Here is a 22,697-nt window from a genome sequence, read left to right as displayed (position 1 = left end):
TATATCGAATACAATTGACATTTAAAATGGTATGTTGTTCTCATTTCTGTGAGTTTGTGTTTCGAGCGACTTTTTATTTGTTAAGGTTTTGACCGGAAGTGTAATTAAATAATATAAAATCAAATTGTATTTATATGATGATGAGAATAATAATAATATATTGGATATATATAGCGCCTTTATAGTACTCATTTCATAATTAAAATGAATTAAATGAGAATAACATTGGAATTAAAAAAAACATAAAATAATGAAATAATGAATCAAATAATGTTTCTTACACTTTAACTCAATTGATAAGATTATATTGAAAACAAACCAGACATATAAAAATATATTGCTTTAATAATTTCCTCCTGTTTGTTCTTTTTTTGTGTTCACGTAAAATGACCGTTGATGTCCGTTTATTTTGAAAAACACACACTCGGAAGTCATTTTTCGCAGTGGTCGTCGCTGATTGGCCAGCGGCGAAATTTGAAATGCAACGCGCTCATTGTGGAATGATGCGGTCAGAGGCACAACCAGGTGGTCGATAAAAAAAAGAAAAGAAACGGGAAAAGCTCAGGGTTAAACTTCACCGAGAGGATAATACTGTCCCGCATTTCTCCTGTAAACGGTAAGTTACACTTTCTTGCTAGTATTTGCTAGTTCCTTCCGTGGATCAACAGTTACCAGCTAAAGTAGCCGCCGTGTTGTTTTACAATTACAGTTGACCGGAATTACCTGTAGATAGCGTTACTTAATTAGCATTAGCTTGAATATAAACAAAAGAGAACCGCTGAGCCAAACTAGAAACACGGTTAGATAGATATTAAAGCGAGTATGTGTTTTTTTTAATGCGGCTAATTGAGATTTTAATGCATTATTTCCGTTTTAAGTGAGGATAATTTCCACTTCCTCTTTATTGCAGAGTATCTCCTAATTTAACACCAACTGCAATAAAAACATGCCATACATTTCTGCTATCTAAAAAAAACATACGCTTTTTTAAAATCCTCATAAACGGTGGGCTAAAGTAACTAAGTAAATGTACTCGAGTACAGTACAATGTTGAGGTACTATTAACTTGAGTACTTCCGTGTTTTGCTACTTTCAAAACAGGCAATATTAACAGGGACTTAAAACCACACTGTACATTTTACATGTATATTGTATTTAATAATCCGTTGCAATCTTGTTATGCTGTAACGCTAATCATTCCCAAATTGGGATCAATAAAGTACCCGGTAGGGGCTTAGACTGTGAGCCGTAGGGTCGCCGGTTCAAGTCCCCGACCAGACCTAAATATGGAGTGTGGACCGTTACTTGGAGAGGTCCCAGTTCACCTCCTGCCCAGCCGTGGTGCACCGGACACCCCCCCTCCCCCCCTCTCCCATTGCTCCCCGGGCGCTGTACAATAGCTGCCCACTGCTCCTAGTACTAGACCCCTGGTGCTAGGATGGGTTAAAAGCAGGGAACACATTTCACTGTGTGCTCTGCATGTGAGACCACCTCCGATTCTATTCTATTCTTCTTTGGGATATAATACAAGTCAAAATATATAATACAGAATGCATAATGCCAAAAAAAACAGAATTGGATTTTTTTTTTTTTTAAGATCAAATGGCATGCATAAGGCTTAACATAAGTCAAATAGAAGTCACTGGAAAATAGGCCTTTATAAAATGTTAAATATAAAAATGTACCCATTTGTACGATGCATACATGTATTAACGCTGAAGCCACATTTAACAGTCTATCGCCTTCTTTGGAATGACTGCATTTTTCCACCTACATGCGCCCAGGTCTCAGAGGCTTTGAATAAACAACAGTTCCTTTCAGACTCAAAAAACTGCCGTGATTTCACAGGAATAATTAGTGCCAGATGTCTGACGGAGCGACATTGACCAGCTGCCATACGCCAGGTCAACGTAACACTACACACAACTTGTTACCCTATAGACTAAATGTACTTAATGTTGCTTTTCAGGGTGTTGAGATACAGGCCATGATGCAGACTGCGGTGATGAACCTGCAGAGCTTGTATGATAAGCTGAGGTCGCAGGTGGACCTCCTCAATGACAACATCGAACCCAGTGAGTATTTCATTCATCTTTTCAAAGCTCCAGAGGTTTTATTGTCACATGAACACAAGCTACAGAGTAGAAATGGCAATGAAATTCTTCTGACCCGAGCTCCTCCAACAATGCAACTTAATAACATGTAAAAAATAGTGCAAGAAGTCTGTATACATGTCGGACAAGTTAACAAACACTGAAATAAATGGTAAAAAGGCAGAGTTGGAGAGGAGCCGAAGACACGGCAGCCATCATCACCGACGCCATCTTAGAATGCTTGTACTGACTTTAATAGAGCGGTGCAGGGATGACGTATTTTTGTAGTTCGACCCTGAAGGAAGCGGCTGGTTCCCTCGACCAAAAGCAACGGGATCTCTCCAGAGGATTTTGGAAAATTGTAAAAAATCAGGTCTGTGGAAAACAACCCTGTTTGATGAATGCACGTTTTGTTCAGCCGGATAATCTCCACATGTCTGCCCTACTTTTATAATGTTCTAATCATAAATCTAATCGCCAGAAGCAAAATGCTAACGTTATGCTATGAAGGAACTACAGGCGAGTCCAGCAGCACGACTTCAACGTAGGGCTGCTCGATTATGGCAAAAATCGTAATCTCGATTATTTGGGTCAATAATTGTAATTGAATTTTAAATAAAATCAAATAAATTATACATTAATCTCTACATTTAAATAAATAATATCAAAATAATAAACAAGATCAACAAACATGTTGCAGTGCACTGTCACAACCTGAACACTCCTTAACATACAGTATAGCCAACCTTTTCCACTCACTCCACTGGGTCAATAACTGATCACGATTATTAAAAACGATTATCCATTTACTTTGAAAACATCAATTTATTGGAGAAAAAACATCTGAACAGTGTTTTTAACAGTTGATTACGCTGAACTTTAAGTTTAATTCAACTGATTTTTTTATTTAAAAACAAAAGTAATAATAAAAAAATAATCGTTTTATTTCGATTACGCTGTTTTCGTAATTGTTGCAAGCCATAATCATAATTAATTGAGCAGCCCGACTTCAACGTCACGCCAACTTGATCCGTCTCTTCAATGTGTCTCAACCACAGATCTTAGTTCCAGCTACTTTCCTAAACCCTACGGAGAGATCCCATTGGCTCTGAGACGAGGGAACAGGAAGTGGGGAAATGCTGACTCATCATTTTAGGACTCGTTCCTGCACCGCTCTATAGGGAACACATTAGACCTCTGCCCCGGTTATTAACGAGCCTCCCTCTCTTCTCGTCCCAGACTTCATCCAGATGGTTCAGAACTTCGAGGACTGTCGGCGCCGCTGGCAGCGAGCGGAGCTGGATCTGGGATCCTGTAAGGAGGTTCTCACCAAGGCCCAAACAGAGCGGGGGGCGCTGGAGGTCAAACTGAAACACGCCCGCAACCAGGTGGACGTGGAGATCAGACGCAGGCAGAAGGCCGAGGCCGACTGCGAGAAGCTGGTGGGTTGGAGCACGTGTCTTTGTTGATGTGGGAATTATCAGATTCATGCAGGAGCTAATGACTCTGCTCGGGCTGTACCCGAATATTCATTCGTTGGAGTACTATTCGGTTTCAATCTCTTTATTCGGATATTCGTTTTTTTCCCCGTTTTATTTTTTTCAAATTGAATTTATTGAAATCTCTAATATCAACGTAAGAGCTTGTGTCTCTTCGGGGGTGCTAACACTTAACCATAAACGTTATCGTTTACTTTATATGTAGATATGACTTTTCTCCGTTAGTCTCCATCACGTTGTTTCCATAGCAACAACAACTTCCTGTCAACTGCGCTAATTCTCCTTCAAAATAAAAGCATGTCTATAAATAGGAAAGCCAAGCCAAATTACATTTAAGACATATACAACTGCAACGAAAGTAACAGACAAAATGCGATATCCTTTTCAATTTCAAAGAACACAAATTGGGTTACTTTAACAAATAACTATAAAACAACAATACTGTAGAATAACAAAATGAATGCCGTGAATAAACCGAAATAGACGTGTTGAAGCGGTTCGCTGCTGATTACTGCGCCCCGCGTGGGCCGAATATTCGCTGCTGATTACTACCGAATATCCGGAGCCCGAAAAATGGTATTCGGGACAGCCCTAGACTCTGCAGGAGACCCAGTGTTCGGCTGCAGGGGTGGAAACATCCGTCCCTTTTGTCGGTTATTGGAGTGGATGTTTAGACCCTCCAGAAAAACGCGGGCAAAAATCCTTGATTATGCGATTAAACATGCGGGGTTTTTATGTGGTGAAATCGTGGAAAGTTGCGAGATGTGCTAAATATTTTTGGGGAAATATTGGGCCGTCTTATTTATTCTCTCTCGCACACAACCTGCCCCTTTACTATTCAATTAAACACATTCAATGTTTATTTATTGTAAAAGCAATTGGGCTATTTTAATCACTCTCACACACACACACACACACTTCTCTGCCTCATTCTGTTTTACTCGTTCGTTATCTGACCAGCTTCAGTCTCGTAGGCTTCTCACCTCGTTTCTTGTAGCCCTCTAAAGGGCTTTGGAGGTCGATGCCTCGGTGGACGTGAGTCGTTTGGCCTTCTTGTCCGCAGCAGCAGAAAGCATGTTCGAATGTTCGAGTGGATCAAAGTGGGTCGTCACCGTCGATGTTCTCTTATGCTCCAACACACGGGGTGCAGAATAGTTTCCCCCCACTTTCGTGCGAGACATCGGGAACTGCTTTGCCCCGTCTTTAGCCGAGATGCTCGTCGGTAAATGAGACGGATTAGATGTTTTCATCCTGGTGTTTTCTCTCTCGTGTGAGCGCCACGCGTTCACTCTACGGTTTGTTCACCTTCTGTGATGGCGTCGCATCGTCATCATCATCACTTCACGTCAAGACGAGTTAACTTTTTTTTTTCTCAACTTGAAAAATGCGGGGATTATGCGGCCTTTTGAAAATCTGCGCCATTTTGTTGATTATGCGGTAAATTCTGTGATCGCAGAATCGCGTTTTTCTGGAGGGTCTAGAAATATTAGAAATAAAATCAAAAGGGATTTGGACAGTTTGTGTCACTTATTTTTGTTCATAACATTTCATTAATGTTCTCTCTGTATCCAGAGTCCATTGAGAGAAACACTTTCCAACTGGATAGAAACAAATAACGTCTCTGGTTTGAGAGTTTGAAAAAGACTGAATTTCATACAGATTTCCAAAAGATCTTTAAAGCTTTGAATACATTTATTTGCCTTTAAAACGTCTTTAAGGCAATTTTTAACAGGTCTTTTAAATATTGTAAGAAGTTGGAATTCAAATGTTATGAAAGATCAATTTACCAAATGCCCATCAGGCCAAAGTAAACAACAACAGTCGCATGTTGTTTGTTTTCAGCAAAAGACAACAACATGTGACTGCTAGCGACGACACGCTAATCATGTCCCTAACCCTCAGTCCTTTTGTATTTTGTTTAAATTATATTTAGTTTATTGTGAAGTTGTTGCCAAATTGAATTAAAGTTTTAAATCCTGCTTTAGGAAAACGTGTATTTAAAAAAACAAGTAATATTTTAAACACTTCCTAACCCTGCTTCGCTCATTCGGGCAAAACAATACAATAAAGTCAGAAGGGTTTCGTGTCCGGAGTTTATTGCCTCTTTTACTGCGTTAAAAACCCCTGCCTTTGCTTCGGTCTCGTCTGTATGGGCATCTGGTTCAAGGTGTTTCTCATTCGCTGCCTTCCCCTCCAACAGGACCGTCAGATCCAGCTGATCCGGGACCTGCTGACCAGCGAAGGGTCCTCCAACAGCATCAAGCTGAGCGCAGAGCAGCGATCAGCCCTCGCCTTCCTCAACACCAACGGCCAGCCGACTGCTGTCCTGAACACCAGCCGCAGGTCCGACACACACACACACACACACACACACACACACACACACACACACACACACACACACACACACACACACACACACACAGAGTACGACACACATAATAACACACACAATACAACCCACACAGAATACGACAGACACTACAGCACACACACAGACAGTACAACGAACACTACAACACACACCCAGTACAACACACACACACACACACACCCCCCGTACAACACACAGACAGGTTTACGGTGTGTTTACAGCCCCCTGTAAACCTTATCAGTGCGCTGTGGTTACATTGAGAGGTCAGTGTTCCTGCTGATCTGAGCATGGGAGCGTCGGACACTTTAGACCTGAGTGCAAACAGAATACATCACTCGGTATCACTTTTAGATAATGCAGAAAGTAGAATTTAAAACCGTGTTAAGGATAAAAACAGTTACTTTCCTGAAGGTGCACATATTGCTTTGCAGAAACTGAACACAAACCAACATTAGAAATGTTTTTTTGATAATGCATTGACTATTATCAGCTCTTAAAGGCGGGGTCGGTAAGTTTGAGAAACCGGCTCGAGATACACCGTTTGGTTATATTCCATGGAATGCTCTTAACATGCCGATAGCAATGAATATCTGAAGTGCTTTGACAACAAATCCATAATAAATGTCATCTGTGGAAGCCGACCAATCATCTGAGCCGGCTAAAGTAACTGGATGGCCTACCTGCCTGTCAGCCTTCCATCTGTGCACACACTTATCTCGTGCCCTCATTGGTCATGTGTGTGTTGGGGGAGGGGCTTATGTGAGGAAGTGGCAGATTGTCTCCGGCTGTGTATTTTCAGATTCTAGCGATCTCGAGCAGGTTTCTCCAAAATGACCTACCCCACCTTTAAATAACTAACATTTCTCAAAAAAACTGCACCAAGTAACCGGCAGCTTCTCTCACTCAAAAAAATCTTCAAACATAAAAAAAATCTCCGGGTACTTTCTCTCCTGTATTTACAATTTAAGTTTTTATATTTTGGTCATCAAAATATAAAAATGACCTCCAGGTTTCAGGACACACCTCACTTGTTCTGTCCCACTGTGAGCCTTACATGCATTGCCATTTGTATATACATTGTTACAACCCGGCTCCTGGGCTGCAACAAAGAGCAGGGAGGCGAGACGAAGGGTACGGAAATAACAATTGTTTATTCTCTTATAAACAATGTAATGACGGAACCAGCCACAGGTCCGCCACAGGTCCGAGGCTGGCACGGAGAGAGTGCCCGGAGGAGTCCGCGAGACGTAACCGGCTGGGCTCCTCCTGTATCCTTTCCTTTCCAGGTGGAGCTCATCAGCCCCTGAACCTGTGGACCTGAGCACACCCACAAAGCACACACAGAGACAGCACCCCACAGAAACAGCACCCCACAGAGACAGCACCCCACAAAAACGGCACCCCACAGAGACAGCACCCCACAGAGACAGCACCCCACAGAAACGGCACCCCACAGAGACAGCACCCCACAGAGACAGCACCCCACAGAGACAGCACCCTACAGAGACAGCACCCCACAGAGACAGCACCCCACAGAGACAGCACCCCACAGAGACAGCACCCCACAGAGACAGCACCCCACAGAGACAGCACCCCACAGAGACAGCACCCCACAGAAACGGCACCCCACGTGGTGTGGAGGGGTCGTCACAATATCTTTTAAAGGCAACATGAGAAGTAACGATTCCCGTGTCTCCCGCAGACTGCGCACCATCGACGAGTCGGCCTCCATCCTGTCGGACATCAGCTACGACAAAACGGACGACTCGATGGTGAGCGCTTCGCCACCTCGGTTTAATCGTCATTTAAAATAACTTTTAAGCTTTTATGTTGAGAATGTGACGTTGCTCTGTGGCAGGACTGGGACTCGTCCAAGGTGAGGACGGTGCGCCTGAAGAAACGGGAGAAGAGGGTGAGATCAGAACTCGACAGCCGGTGCTCCGTGAACGTCCGCGTGTCACTTCACGGGAACTCATCGATGCTTTTTTATTTCAGCGCTCCTCCAGAAATCACGTGGACGGGCCTCCGGGCGCCTCCAAGCGCTCCAGGTCCAACGGGAGGAACGCAGAGAGGGTAGGGGTTATAGTTCAAAGCTTCATTGATGATGTTTCTGAATCAATATTCACACGATTTAATTTCTGTGATCCAAACATTTTCAATAACTTCCAAAAGTTCACGTTCAGATGGAATCATTTCCACAAAGTTCATGTCAAGCTATTCATACTTTTTTCACTTGACAAAGAAAAGTATTTTTTGTATTTATGTTCATTAATACAAGAGAGCTGATTTAATACAAATGTATGAATTCCCCTTTTATTTATTAAAACGTAAACTTTTTAAATGTAGGAAGAAAAAACACTAAATAAAATCAGCCTTGCCAACGTAAGGAGATGTTTAGTTGCTCTTAACACTTCCTGGTCGGACTGCACATGGTTTGTTTCATGTGATTTACTCGTTGTCTCCACAGTCAGAACTATATTTGCCGAGGCGGCGTTTGGCTTTTTTGCACCACACGCCTGGAACAAGCAATAATTCTGAGGTCCTTCCCAACCCTGGGTGCTTTTAAATCAAACTTAAAAAAATTCTTTGCAGCCAGTATTTTATCGCTTTTATGAATTGTCTTTTCTTTTTTTATTAATATGTGTTTAAAGGCCCTATGGGAAGCACTTTGAATTGCCGCTGTGTCTTTAAAATGTGCTCTCGTGGCCTTTTAATCCGTTTCTACATTTAATTTCCACTTTCCTCTATCGGGGTTGTGGGTTCAGAGCATAGACTGTATATAAATGGACGTAGGGTCCGTGACGTCACCCATACGGTTCTGCAGAGTTGCCGTGAAGCCCTTAGTAGGCGGAGTCGGCCACTAACGGCTCGACTGTGACGTCAGAGTCTAATCCCGCCTGCTCCAAATAAGGGCAAAGAGGCGGAGGCGAGGCAGGACCTGCTGCCTCCGAACTGGAAGTAAACAGAGCTAGCTCAGGCTAAGAAGCTAAGCTAACATGAAATACATGCTTACCAAGTTACTGCTAACAGTGTAGTTCCCCTATATAAACGTTCCATTCATAATCAAACGGGACAATCTGCAAGAGAATTAGCTATATTTTGTTATTCTTAATGCTTGTCATTCACACGTTGAGAAAATAAGTACCGATACATAGCAGAACAATCGTGGCGATGTTCAGCTTAGTGAGCCTTGTTCAACATCATTTCTTTAGCTAATACTACGGCGCGCTGCAGGCGAACCAAGCTGTTGGCTGACGGTGAGGCACGTACCTGTCCATCAAAGTGACCACGCCCTAATTTAGCAAACACTTTAAGACCTAATCTAAATAAAAGGGTCGCGTTATAAAACAATTCACTCAACAATTAATAATCATTAAGGTGGAATCTAACGATATCCCGAATAGTTTTTAATGCATCCACGGGTAAACATGTTTATTTCTGCTGTACGGTCGGGCATTTTAACATGGGGGTCTATGGAAGTTCCTCCTTTCTGCAGCCTTCGCCTATCGGCCAATGGATGACCTGCAGCGGCACTTCCCTATCGGCGTCCCGGCTCTGCCCCAGAGTTTGCCGCTCGGTTATGACGAGCCTCTCTTTGCGGAGGTCGTTGTAGCGTTGAATCACATCAGATGTATTCATTGATCCGGGCGGCGTACAAACATCAAGACAAACTTCCTCGCTTCAAAGTTCTCCGTATCAAAATGGAACAAAAAGAACACGGTCACAAGACTCTACCGCTTCCCGTCTAATCACAATCAGCTGTGCACCAATGTCCTGCCACACAAAGACATACAGACGCCCGAATAAGTGAGACATCTTTTAAACCTTAGTTAGTTAGTTACCTCAGTTTACTCTAAATCCTTATATTATCAAGCCCAACATTCAAACATAACGATGAACATGTGCTTTACAAATAAACTAACCTTGAACCTTGATTACTCAGACGGTTGTTTGCATCGTGTTCAGGGTTCTTCCTACGGTCATTAAAAACCTGGACAAGTCATGGAAATTCAAAATGCTAATTCCAGGACGTGGGGGAAACTATATTTTCCCCCACGTTTTGGAAAAGTCATGGAAATGTAACTAAAGTTGCATCAAATATCATTTATATTTTATCTAATCGCCGAAATAGTGACACTATAACGATAATAAATACTGTATCGTATAGTAATGAAACGTAAATGGCATTTAACCGACGAGGTGTTTTGCTGGTGAGAGATTTGAGTAGCTTCAGCGTGTGGAAGCTAGTGAGCCTGTTGGATTTGATTTAGACACAACATGTTTCCGATGCAGACATTATTTTCCTGTTCCGCTTTAAAATAAACTATTTTCAGTGGAACGCTGAGAAAGTGGAACATTGGGTAACGGTCCTGGAGAAGTCATTGGTGAGAAAGTGTATCATGTTGTTGCAGGGCAATGAGACTCTGGTGACGGTGACCACGGTGACGGTGCCCGCTGACGGAGGACCGGTCGAGGCCGTCTCCACCATCGAGACGGTGCCGTACTGGACCCGCAGCCGCAGGAAGACCGGTGAGACGTCAGGCATTGCATTACATTCAAACAGGGGGTCCGCGGGGAAGATAAGGAGGAAGGACAATCAATACTGTATATAGTCAATGTGAGGTAAAGTGCGTCGCCAAGGTAACCGGTTAGAACTCCAAGTGGAGATGAGGTCTTAAAATGTATGCAAAGGGTCTTGAAAGGTCTTACATGTGACTTCAGGACTCCTGCGTAGACCCTGTGTGATGCAGCTGAAATCATATCTAACGACGGCACATCTACCTGTTGCTTAAGATGATTGTATGAACGTCTGGATATGCAGCAGAAATGATCGACAGTATATGTTTTATTAGAGCTGCATGGTGGTGTTAACGTTGAGTTTTGTTTCTTTGTTTTCTGCCGTCCAGCCAACATGGAGTGGGACTCTGAGTCGGTGAAGTCTCAGGACGTCTTCAAGCAGCCGGAGGTCCTTCAGGAGAGACGGGCATTACCAGGGACACCTCAGAACCTCGGGGGGGTGCGGCTGCACGACTTTGTCACCAAAACTGTGAGAAACGCATTCGATCTGACGAGATTTTTATGGCCTGCGTCGACCTTTAGATACGTGCTTCTGATAACTCCACCACGTCTAATGAGGTCGAGTTTAAAGGCGCTGACGTCCAGTTAAAGATCCACTCCAACACGTTGATGTGTAAAAGTCATGTGGTGCACCTCTATGTAATCACGTTTAATCTGACACGGGAGGAAAGCACTTTCTTTCGGGCCACGTCTTTTTTTACGTCCTGTCGGCGCGTCACCGCTGAGACTGACTTTGTCCCGTTGGAGTTATCATGCGTTTAGGTTTCTGTACATTTGATTGTTCACCATTTACACACACGGGGAGATGCTCCCAACCCTTCCCGTCCATCGGCAAAATAGGATGGATTGAAACTTCATACATACTTTTAATTTGTATGTATGTAATTGTCTTTTTACAGTTCATGTAATTTCTTTACTTATTGCAATGTTTTTTTACTAGAAAAGAGTCATGTTTTTTGATATATTTCTGGTTTGGTGGAGGCACTTAAGTTTCTTTATTCGTCATCACCGTAGTTGTTGTAGTTCTTTAAGTTGCCCCCCCCCCCCCCCCTGTTGAATGTCCCAGGTCATAAAGCCCGAGTCGTGCGTTCCCTGCGGGAAGAGGATCAAGTTTGGGAAGATTTCTCTGAAGTGTCGCGACTGCAGAGTGGTTTCTCACCCCGAGTGTCGGGAGCGATGCCCCCTGCCGTGCATCCCCAACCTGGGGGCCACGCCCGTCAAGATCGGAGAGGTGAGAGTGGGATTTTCATTGTTTTCTATTTTGGATTTGTTCCGTTCATGGCATGCACAACTTAACGTATAACAAATATTTACAAAACACGTCTCTATGAACTCGCCTGTGACCGGAAAGGAGCAGAGAATAATGTTCTATGACCGGCCCCTTTCTAAAAACATGGACACATGGTCTGCCCTTCATATGTTCTTATTCACAGCCAAGCATCACAGCATCGCAGGATAATAAGAGAAACACAAACTAACAAAGATACTTAGTTCCCACTTGACAGTTAACGGAAAGAAACAAAACAACAACAACAACACATCACATGAACAAGGGAAAGTGCAGCACCCTCATCTGAGTCCGACTGGAGGAGCAGAGGGAAAGCTGCGCATTATTATTATTATAATAATAATAATAATAATAATAATAATAATAATGGGACCTGCCGATAAAGAAAGACATCACAAATATTTACCACCGTACATAAACGTATTCTCACTCCCCCATATAGTCCCTTTTCTTAATTCATAAAAGTTCTTGAACTGAAAGATGGCGATAATTCTGTAGAGCGTTTTCCACGTCTGCTGTGAAGTCATTTGTATTCACCACATGGAGCAAAGAGCATATTTACTACGCCTACAGAAACGTTTATCAAGCGAAGGGCCCTGTACTAATGCAGTAAGCACCGTTAACGACTTGTTTTCACTTTCCATCAATATTATGTTTGTTTATTTGTTGTTTAATCGTCTTATTTTCTACGGTAGGCCAACTTTATTACGTTGTATTTGTTTATCCCTGGAGTGGCACTCTGACACCGGTTGGCTGGCACTTGAAACAGGATGGTATTGATGCAGCTGGAGCAACTGACCGTGTGACTGATGTATTGATTGAAACAAAAAAGAACATTTAACGTAATGCCTTTCTCTGGATGTGCAGGTGTGTGTTCCCGCTCAGTAATGATCTCCCAGTTCTGATGGTGTGTGTGTGTGTGTGTGTGTGTGTGTGTGTGTGTGTGTGTGTGTGTGTGTGTGTGTGTGTGTGTGTGTGTGTGTGTGTGTGGGTGTGTGTGTTGTGTGTGTGTGTGTGTGGGTGTGTGTGTGGGTCTCTCTCTCTCGCTTCCTCTCTCTCCCTCTCCCTCTCTCCCTCTCTCTCTCTCTCTCTCCCTCTCTCTCTCTCCCTCCCTCTCTCTCTCCCCCTCTCTCTCCCTCTCGCTTCCTCTCTCTCCCTCTCTCCCTCTCCCTCTCTCTCTCTCTCCCTCTCTCTCTCCCCCTCTCTCTCCCTCTCTCTTCCTCTCTCTCTCCCTCTCTCTCTCCCTCTTCCTCTCTCCCTCTTCTCTCTCCCTCTCTCTCCTCCCTCTCTCTCCCTCTCCCTCTCTCCCCCTCTCGCTTCCTCTCTCTCCCTCTCTCTCTCCCTCTCTCTCTCCCTCTCTCTCGCTTCCTCTCTCTCCCTCTCTCTCCCTCCCTCTCCCTCTCTCTCTCCCTCTCCCTCTCTCTCTCTCTCTCTCTCTCTCTCTCTCTCTCTCCAGGGCGTCCTCGCAGACTACGTCCCCGACACGTCTCCCATGATCCCTCCTCTGGTCGTGCACTGCATCAGTGAGATCGAGCAGAGGGGTCTGCATGAGGTGAGCGCCGATCTGAGGGTCCTTTTGTTTTAATATTTGAATTGAAGACGCGTAGAAAAGACATTCGGTTCATTGATAGGAACCACAGTTCAAAGCTACGAGTGTTCAGCTCACGTCTCTACTATTGTACCAACTGACGTACATGGTTGATCTTCACTTACGTACAATATTTAAGCCACTAGTGTCCATTAGACAAAATGAGAGCTTTGAAGGAGGTGAAGAAAGGTTGCCACTTCGTGTAAAACCTAGAGATTTCGCCTCTTAACGAATATTTAATTTTTGAGGGTCCTTTTTAGAAAGTATTCACATCTCTTAGTCGTTGGCTTTCACGGGTCTGGAATATTCTCAAATATGTTTTTTATAGTTCTTTAAATGCAGGCCTATTGTTGTAACTGCAGATGTCGAGAGTCGTTGGAATAAATGATGTTTGGCTTTGCGGGAAAACGGAGTCACAGTTGGGATTTGGATTTCTGGAAAGTGACCGTTGGGTTTTAAGAAAAGCTTTGTTTGCTGCTGAGTATCACGTTAACTTGACGAGGCGGCAGGCGTTTATACTAGAGCTGCACGATATATCGCAATCAGATCTCCAGAGCAAACGGCCCCCGTGATTAAAGGTAGAAACACTGAATAAAGTGGTTTCATGTGTTTCTCCAGTTCGGCGCTGCTAACCGAGCTAGCTCAGCTCGTTGCTCCGATAACTTAAGATCCAGACGTCCGTGACTACAATCCTTCATCCGGTTAAATATAGTTAGAAAAATACCAATTGTAAAACATTCAAGTTCAAGAAAGGATGGTTTGCGGGAAAAAAACAGGCTTTTCTTCAATTCGTGTTTGTTTTCATATCGCAATATATATATATATATATCTATCTCGCAGCGGGGGGAAATCGCAATGTCAGTTTTTTTTCAATATCGTGCAGCCCTAGTTTCTACACTCGGCCAGGAGCCGTTGTGTCTCAGTGTCCCGTGCACGATGACTTGAGGAAATACAACGATAGTGAGTAACCCCCCCCCTCTCTCTCCTCAGGCGGGTCTGTACCGTCTGTCCGGCTCCGACCGCACGGTGAAGGACCTGAAGGAGAAGTTCCTGCGCAGTAAGACGGTGCCGGTGCTCAGCCGGGTCGACGACATCAACGCCGTCACAGGACTGCTCAAAGACTTCCTGAGGAACCTGAAGGAGCCGCTGCTCACATTCAGACTCAACAGGGCCTTCATGGAGGCCGCCGGTGAGAGAGGGAGGGGGAGAGAGAGAGCGAGAGTGGTGTATTGATAATGATATGAATGCAGAGTAACTGGAGCTGCAGACATCATGTTGTTATTAAATCTCTCCGCTGACCTACGTTGTTCTGCTCCTGGTCTCCTCAGAGGTGTCAGACGACGACAACAGCATCGCTCTGATCTACCAGACGGTGGGAGACCTGCCGCCGGCCAACAGAGACACGCTGGCCTTCCTGGTGCTCCACCTGCAGAGGTAACACTAACTGAACCAATCAGGTGCTCCACCTGCAGAGGTAACACTAACTGAACCAATCAGGTGCTCCACCTGCAGAGGTAACACTAACTGAACCAATCAGGTGCTCCACCTGCAGAGGTAACACTAACTGAACCAATCAGGTGCTCCACCTGCAGAGGTAACACTAACTGAACCAATCAGGTGCTCCACCTGCAGAGGTAACACTAACTGAACCAATCAGGTGCTCCACCTGCAGAGGTAACACTAACTGAACCAATCAGGTGCTCCACCTGCAGAGGTAACACTAACTGAACCAATCAGGTGCTCCACCTGCAGAGGTAACACTAACTGAACCAATCAGAGCCGGTCTGCATTCGGTCTAGCTTCATCAAAGCTCAGGAGTGTTTCTGTATCTGAGAAGTACGGTGGCCCTGAAGTGCAAAACGCCACAGCATTTCACATTGGACGAAAAGGGTATTCCTTAGGGAGAACACTTCTTGTTTGTGATTGGACAGAGCAGCCAGAGAAGCACTGCTGTGATTGGTTGTTTTTGCTGCCAGTCAAGAAATAACGCTTCGTGATTGGTCAACACATCAGCTGTTAGCTGTTAGCCCTCAGAGCTCACAGCTCCTCATATCTGTTCAGAAACTGGACAAAAGTTAAAGATATGCAAAACACAGACTGTCTGTGTCATGGAGAATACAGTCGCTGCTTTAGTTATGTCTGTAGGCCGTTGTTGTGAGTGTGGACGGAGCAGCTACAGGTTAGTTTAGCCTGATGGATCCGATGCCTCTCTCCAGCGTCTTGTTTGAATGACAGGAGTAAATACAGAATTAATGCTTTATTATCTATGGCTTCTCTCCATGTAAATCCTAAGGGAGATACCAACTACAACAAAGTGAACATATTTGACCGTAATTGTAATACACGTTTCAAAGTGATGCCGAAGTAACTACATACTGATAACAGTTAGTAAAACCCATGAAGTAACGCTTTGACAAGTCTGCAGACAGACGGCAGGCGAAAAGCTTTTAAAATGCGTGTTTTCTGAATGGAATCGGATCCATCAGGCTAAGCTAACGTTGTAGCTGCTCCGTCCACACTCACAGCAACGGCCTACAGACATAAATAAACCAGCGACTGTATTCTCCATGACACAGACAGTCTGTGGGTTGTACTCGTTTAACTTTTGTCCAGTTTCTGAACAGATATGAGGAGCTTGAGTGTGTGCTAACAGCTAACGGCTGATGATGTGTTGGGACCATAGGTTGGGACATATTTCGCTGTCAGGTGTTTCTGGACTGGCAGCAAAAACAACCAATCACAGCAGCGCTTCTATGGCTGGCTCTGTCCAATCACAAACAAGAAGTGTTCTCCCTAAGGAATACCCTTTCCGTCCAATGTGAAATGCTGTGGCGTTTTGCACTTCAGGGCCACCGTAGAGATGCTTTTATTTATTCAAGATTTAAAAGATTCAAAGGTTTTATCGTCACATGCTCACAGCTACAGAGTAGAAATGGTAATGACATTCTTCCGACCCGAGCTCCTCCAACATATATAATAAAATTAGGGCTGTCAGTCGACTAAAATATTTAATCGCGATTAATCGCACATCCCGGTCCTCCCGATGGCCAGTCGGTGCCTGCCGGTCAGCGTGGAAGTGTGGTCTGCCACAAGCGGGCGGCAGGAGCGGGGCTGTCAGCATCAGCTTGGAGATGGTATTTTAAACTCGATGCGCTCTGAAGCTACGGGGCGGCCGAGGAAAAAAAATACACATGCGTTAAAATAATTAGTGGCGTTAATTTTTATTTGCATTATTAACGCGTTAACTTGACAGCCCTAAATAAAATACAAAATAAAGTCTATATATTCTGCTGCGTGTTCTGACTTTGATTGGGTGGAATTGCTTCAGGCAGAGATGTGCTAAGAATGTAATAAACGGCCCCTCGTCTGAACGCTGCAGCAGCGTACTCGGAGTGATGGATATTTAGAAACAAAGAACGTCTGAATTGTAATAGATTGAAGTCTTGCATTGGTACTCTGACGTTAGGCCTGTTCACTTGCACTGAACAGAAACGTCTCTAAAGTTACAAAATGACAAAGAAAATATATATTTATTTTTCTCAGAATGGAACTACTTTTCCTCCGAAGCGTTGCCGCCCGTTCACCTGCTCCGTAATGGATTTATCTTGCCCTAAAGTGGCCCTGGTGGAGCGGGGCAGGACTCAGTCTTTTTTGTACTTCCTGTTCTCGCTTCTTTACACATGCTGCCTTCAGGGCCCACTACAGAAATAGGACATCCCTGTACCACTCTATGCTTCACCCCTTTGAAAGTGTTGTGTGTTATATTGGCACGACGGAGTGATAACTGACTTCCTCTAATGTCTCAGAGTTGCTGAAAGTCTGGACACGAGGATGGACGTCAGTAATCTGGCTCGAGTCTTCGGGCCGACCCTCGTGGGTCACGCCGTCCCGAACCCCGACCCCATGAGCATCCTGCAGGACACCAAGAGGCAGCCCAAGGTAGGCATGGTCCTCCAGATATCAGTCACTTTATTCACCTGTATTGCAAACTTTAGCGTCGTGGCTCAGGACTACATTTCCCAGAATTCTTGGGGCAGGTAGCATCAGTGTTCACAGGAGTACCACTAACATGCAGGTCATTATTTACATTTCTGTTTGTGCGAGGGGACATGCGGAAACCTTTTATTCAAATTAAAGAATTAGTTTGTTGATCCCAAAAAAAAGGGCGTGGCGTTTTTGAAAATATGATGACAGACATTCAAAGCCGTACAGGTTTAGCCTCAACCCCTAACCATACTAAGGGATAAGAACACGATGTTGTTGCTTAGTGACGGGCAGACCACACCACGGAGACCACGTGTTGACTACATAATGCCACACTATATATTCACTTTTTACGCCGGTTGCTAAGCAACATCGTTATGGGGAAATGCAAGTCTGCGTCCAAATGGTTGGAAGACCAGGAGGAAGGACAATCAATACTGTATATAGTCAATGTGAGGTAGAGTGTGTCGCCAAGGTAACCGCTTAGAACTCTTTTAGTTGTATTTCCCCCTGTTTTGCTCAGAAGAGGGTGAGGCAACGCGCTGTAATGATCCTCTCTCTCTCCCCCCCCCCCCCAGGTGGTGGAGCGCCTCCTCTGCCTCCCTGTTGATTACTGGGCCCAGTTTGTTTCGGCGGGATGTGGAACTCCCAACCGGGACCACCTGATCATCGAGAACGCAAACTGCTACGCTACCCCCGAGAGAAGTATGTGCTCGACCTGTGCTATTTTTAAATCGTGTGTGTGTGTGTGTGTGTGTGTGTGTGTGTGTGTGTGTGTGTGTGTGTGTGTGTGTGTGTGTGTGTGTGTGTGTGTGTGTGTGTGTGTGTGTGTGTGTGTGTGTGTGTGTGTGTGTGTGTGTGTGTGTGTGTGTGTGTGTGTGTGTGTGTGTGTGTGTGTGTGTGTGTGTGTGTGTGTGTGATCTGTTGATGATTGATTGTTGTGTGTGTGTGTTGCAGTGAGCATTCTGGGACCTCTGAACACTCCGGACCACCAGCTCAATAAAACCCCGTCCTCCAGCTCTCTGGGGCAACGCATGAAGTCTTCTCTGACCCCCAGGTACACACACACACACACACTCACACACACACACACACACACACTCTGTTTTATTATCACTGATTAGTTTCCTCTAGATGTAATGTTGTGCTGTTGAGTACATTCCATTCGATGTGAAATATTATGTATTTAATTTAAATAAAAAGCAATGTTAGTTTTGTTTGTTCCAAAAGAACCGATGAGAGTCCCGTTAAAGAACCGATAAGAGTCCCGTTAAAGAACCGATAAGAGTCCCGTTAAAGAACCGATAAGAGTCCCGTTAAAGGACCGATAAGAGTCCCGTTAAAGGACCGATAAGAGTCCCGTTAAAGGACCGGGCCGATGAGAGTCCCATTAAAGGACCGATAAGAGTCCCGTTAAAGAACCGATAAGAGTCCCGTTAAAGGACCGATAAGAGTCCCGTTAAAGGACCGGGCCGATGAGAGTCCCGTTAAAGGACCGGGCCGATGAGAGTCCCGTTAAAGGACCGGGCCGATGAGAGTCCCGTTAAAGGACCGGGCCGATGAGAGTCCCGTTAAAGGACCGGGCCGATGAGAGTCCCGTTAAAGGACCGGGCCGATGAGAGTCCCGTTAAAGGACCGGGCCGATGAGAGTCCCGTTAAAGGACCGGACCGATGAGAGTCCCGTTAAAGGGCCGATGAGAGTCCCGTTAAAGGACCGGACCGATAAGAGTCCCGTTAAAGGACCGGGCCGATGAGAGTCCCGTTAAAGGACCGGGCCGATGAGAGTCCCGTTAAAGGACCGGGCCGATGAGAGTCCCGTTAAAGGACCGGACCGATGAGAGTCCCGTTAAAGGGCCGATGAGAGTCCCGTTAAAGGACCGGACCGATGAGAGTCCCGTTAAAGGGCCGATGAGAGTCCCGTTAAAGGACCGGACCGATGAGAGTCCCGTTAAAGGACCGGGCCGATAAGCGGCATCGATGAAAGTAGTGGTGCCGACTCTGTTCTATTGACCCTCTGCCTATTCCGCTAAATCCCATCATGCACTCTGTTTCAGATTCGGGAGCAAGACGAAGTCGGCGGTCGGGTTTAATCGCCCGGGGAAGTTCTTTGCATCTCCGTCCCTGAAATAATCCAACGAAGAAGAAACACTTGACCTTTTGTTCGCTCTGCAATAACCCTCTCCGAAGCCTCCGTCTGCTTCACAGCCGCTTGAACGCTTCACAGCGTGTTCTGGTGGTCTGCAAAGGATGCCACGTGTGTCTTTATCTGCTGAATGTGTAACCAGACCGTTTACTCCTTTTTATAGATCCCTCTTTTGGAAATATATGCTCTGTGCGCGCTTTGATTGCGACCTGCTCTCGACTCAACTCATGTGTCACTCAGAGGTTGAAGGACGGGGTTTTTTTTGAAGGCATTTCATTGCAGGTTGGAATCGAAGGTGGCCAGTGTCGTTGATCCTTTCGCTTTTTCACCGTGTGTGTTTGACTTTGTGTTGAGTTTTACGCTGGTCCACGGGTGCCAACGTGCCACGGCGACACCGCACCCTTCCGTCGGGAGAAACGACGCCGATGTAGAAACACAAAGGTTCCGCATGAAGAAACATCTCCAGCCACTCGAGGAGACATGGCGGCGTTCGGAGGACAGTCAGCCACTCGAGGAGACATGGCGGCGTTCAGAGGACATTCAGCCACTCGAGGAGACATGGCGGCGTTCAGAGGACATTCAGCCACTCGAGGAGACATGGCGGCGTTCAGAGGACATTCAGCCACTCGAGGAGACATGGCGGCGTTCAGAGGACATTCAGCCACTCGAGGAGACATGGCAGCGTTCACTGAAAGCTGCAGGAACCAGATGCTGAAGACGCTTTAGTGTCCCCCGGTCTCCCAGCTGTGTGCGTCACTCTTTAGTGTCCCCCGGTCTCCCAGCTGTGTGCGTCACTCTTTAGTGTCCCCCGGTCTCCCAGCTGTGTGCATCACTCTTTAGTGTCCCCTGGTCTCCCAGCTGTGTGCGTCACCTTTAAGTGTCCCCTGGTCTCCCAGCTGTGTGTGTCACTCTTTAGTGTCCCCCGGTCTCCCAGCTGTAAGCATCACCTTTAAGTGTCTCCCAGCTGTGTGCGTCACTCTTTAGTGTCCCCTGGTCTCCCAGCTGTGTGCGTCACCTTTAAGTGTCCCCTGGTCTCCGTAGTGCTTTGAGCTTCTTGCAGCGTTTAGTGAACGCTGCCACGTCTCCTCGAGTTTCTGAATGTCCTCTAAACGCTGCATGTGTTGTCAAGTTGCTGAAGATGTCTCTTCGTGTGGAACATTAGTGATTTTATTTCTGCATCCTTTCTGAAGCGGCAGGATGTTTCTCCTGATGGAAGAGGTTTGAGCCGTTGCAGCGCGTTGGCTCCTGTCGGCCTCCATAGTTTTTTGATCGTCTTTATCCTCCAGTAAATGTTGCTGTATTGTTTACGCGCTCTCGGGCCCGCTCCTGTTTAATACTGGGCATTATTCTCTGAGAAAAAGGGCGCACAATTAAAATATCTCCACTGCCGGTACTTTGTTCCCAGGCAGGATCATTTAATCTCGCTCCGTGTATTTTGGACTGTGGGAGGATGCTAACTAGCATGCTAACGGCCATTACTTTGTAAGATTAGCCAGTTTAAGTTGCCGTGGCATTATTTGAATATTTAGCACAACATTTTGTACACTTGCTCTAAAAGACCTGTAACTTATAAAATACATTTCGTACCAAAATTGTCTCCTGTGTTTGTTTTTTTTATAGTTTTCTGAATCTTAATGCGTTGATTTCATTCATTTAAAAATGTCCTTAATTGATGTTTAATTGTTTTAAAACCGTAAATTAAATAAATGTTGCATTATATTGTCTCACTTTTTAAAAATTATTTACCAAAAGCAGATTGCAAAAAATGTCGCCGATACGGGTCCCAGTCGTAACTTGTGTCCTGCACAGAGGGTTGGTGATGCATCATTATAAAAAGGCATGGATTCAAAGCAGAATAAACTCACCTTCTGTCCCGAAACTGTTGTTTTTGTAATATAATCTTTACAGTGAGCATCTTTGTACTTCTACTCCACTACGGTTCAGAGGTACATGGTGCACTTTTCCTCCTCTACATGTATTTAATACCTTTAGTTACTTCACAGATCTGGATGAATGATGTGAAATATAATCAAGTGTTGAATCAGACTTGAGTTCCACCTGGAGTAAATCCACCAGCTACCCTGCAGTCTACAAAGTACTTCAGACTAGCTGCACCTTCACCTGCTTTGAGAACACTTTCATGATCAATCATTATAAAACATATCATATATATTATTCTGAAATGGACCAATCTGCACAACGACTACTTTTAGTGTCTCTACTTTCACCATATGTTGATGAGAATACTTTTATACTTTCACTTGAGGAACATTTTGAATGCAGGACTTTTACTGGAACAGAGTATTCCTACACTCTGGTACTTCTACTTTTACTCAAGAACAAGACCTGAGTACTTCTACTTTTACTTTACTTTAATGCAGGACTTTTAGGCCCAATCCCAAACCACCCCCTACACACTACCCCTCCGCTACATTAAGGGCTGTTCCAAACCAACGAGTGTATAATAAGAACGTCAGCACCGATGCAGACCTATCCATCCATGGTGCTGACTGGAGACCGGTCTCTACGCTGTGTGTGTGTCCGTCAGGAAACACGCTGTTTACAAGTAGTTCCAGCTAACATCCGCATGATGACCTCATGTTTTAATTTAGGATCGTACCTGTGTTTAGTCTAGAAAAAGGTAAAGTTGTGTATATTTACAGACTGTTGCAAAAACATCAGGTTTTACAAAAAAGAAACACAATTAAAGATGTTAGGAGATTTGAGTTATTTTTTTGTCTCGGAGCTGATTTGAAACCGTTGTTCATGAGAGGGGAGGCCGTCCCAAAGCGTGCCGCTGTATTTACTCCATCTGACAGGAGGAGCCTCGTTGAGCTGCGAGTGAGACTCCAGAGTTCACTATGTCACGGAGGGGTAGGGTGTAGGGCAGGGGTGTCAAACTCAAGGCCCGGGGGCCAAATCCGGCCCGCAACTTCATTTAATGTGGCCCCGCAAGAGCATGCAATGAATATAATACGTGTATTATACGGTTACATGGCACTTTACAGAGGCACGTTGCCCATAAACTACATGTCCCACAATGCATCTTGTTTTGTGACATGCGCACTGAAGAGACTTGCAATTATTTGCCCTCGACTTCTGCTTTCAGACGTAGTTAATTATGAAGTTTTTACCCTATCCGATAATAGT

At 44.9% G+C, this 22,697-nt stretch overlaps 1 protein-coding gene across 1 annotated transcript; it reads left to right on the top strand.

Moving 5' to 3' along the window:
- Nucleotides 1–464: 464 nt before the first annotated feature.
- Nucleotides 465–21,142, top strand: racgap1 (Rac GTPase activating protein 1). The gene is made up of 17 exons (XM_034080002.2): nucleotides 465–616; nucleotides 1,970–2,075; nucleotides 3,333–3,535; nucleotides 5,793–5,935; nucleotides 7,669–7,738; nucleotides 7,825–7,878; nucleotides 7,962–8,039; nucleotides 10,379–10,496; nucleotides 10,874–11,013; nucleotides 11,611–11,775; nucleotides 13,289–13,384; nucleotides 14,411–14,609; nucleotides 14,749–14,854; nucleotides 17,227–17,359; nucleotides 17,983–18,109; nucleotides 18,362–18,461; nucleotides 19,459–21,142. Exons 2-17 carry the CDS (start codon nucleotides 1,988–1,990, stop codon nucleotides 19,532–19,534), a joined length of 1,896 nt encoding a protein of 631 aa, XP_033935893.1. The 5' UTR covers nucleotides 465–616; nucleotides 1,970–1,987; the 3' UTR covers nucleotides 19,535–21,142.
- The last annotated feature ends 1,555 nt before the right edge of the window (nucleotides 21,143–22,697 follow it).

The sequence above is a fragment of the Pseudochaenichthys georgianus genome, unplaced genomic scaffold (genome assembly GCF_902827115.2).
Source record: "Pseudochaenichthys georgianus unplaced genomic scaffold, fPseGeo1.2 scaffold_809_arrow_ctg1, whole genome shotgun sequence".
Classification (NCBI taxonomy): Eukaryota; Metazoa; Chordata; class Actinopteri; order Perciformes; family Channichthyidae; genus Pseudochaenichthys; species Pseudochaenichthys georgianus.
Note: the sequence above shows the minus strand (reverse complement) of the source record. Positions and strands in the feature narration are given on the sequence as shown.

What these genes read in the sequence shown, in the direction of transcription:
- racgap1 (XM_034080002.2), top strand. Translation starts at nt 1,988, where the DNA reads ATGATGCAGACTGCGGTGATGAACCTGCAGAGCTTGTATGATAAGCTG. An exon ending in ACGGGAGGAACGCAGAGAGG is followed by an intron (nt 8,040 to 10,378) that starts GTAGGGGTTATA and finishes ATGTTGTTGCAG; the next exon opens with GGCAATGAGACTCTGGTGAC. An exon ending in ACACCAAGAGGCAGCCCAAG is followed by an intron (nt 17,360 to 17,982) that starts GTAGGCATGGTC and finishes CCCCCCCCCCAG; the next exon opens with GTGGTGGAGCGCCTCCTCTG.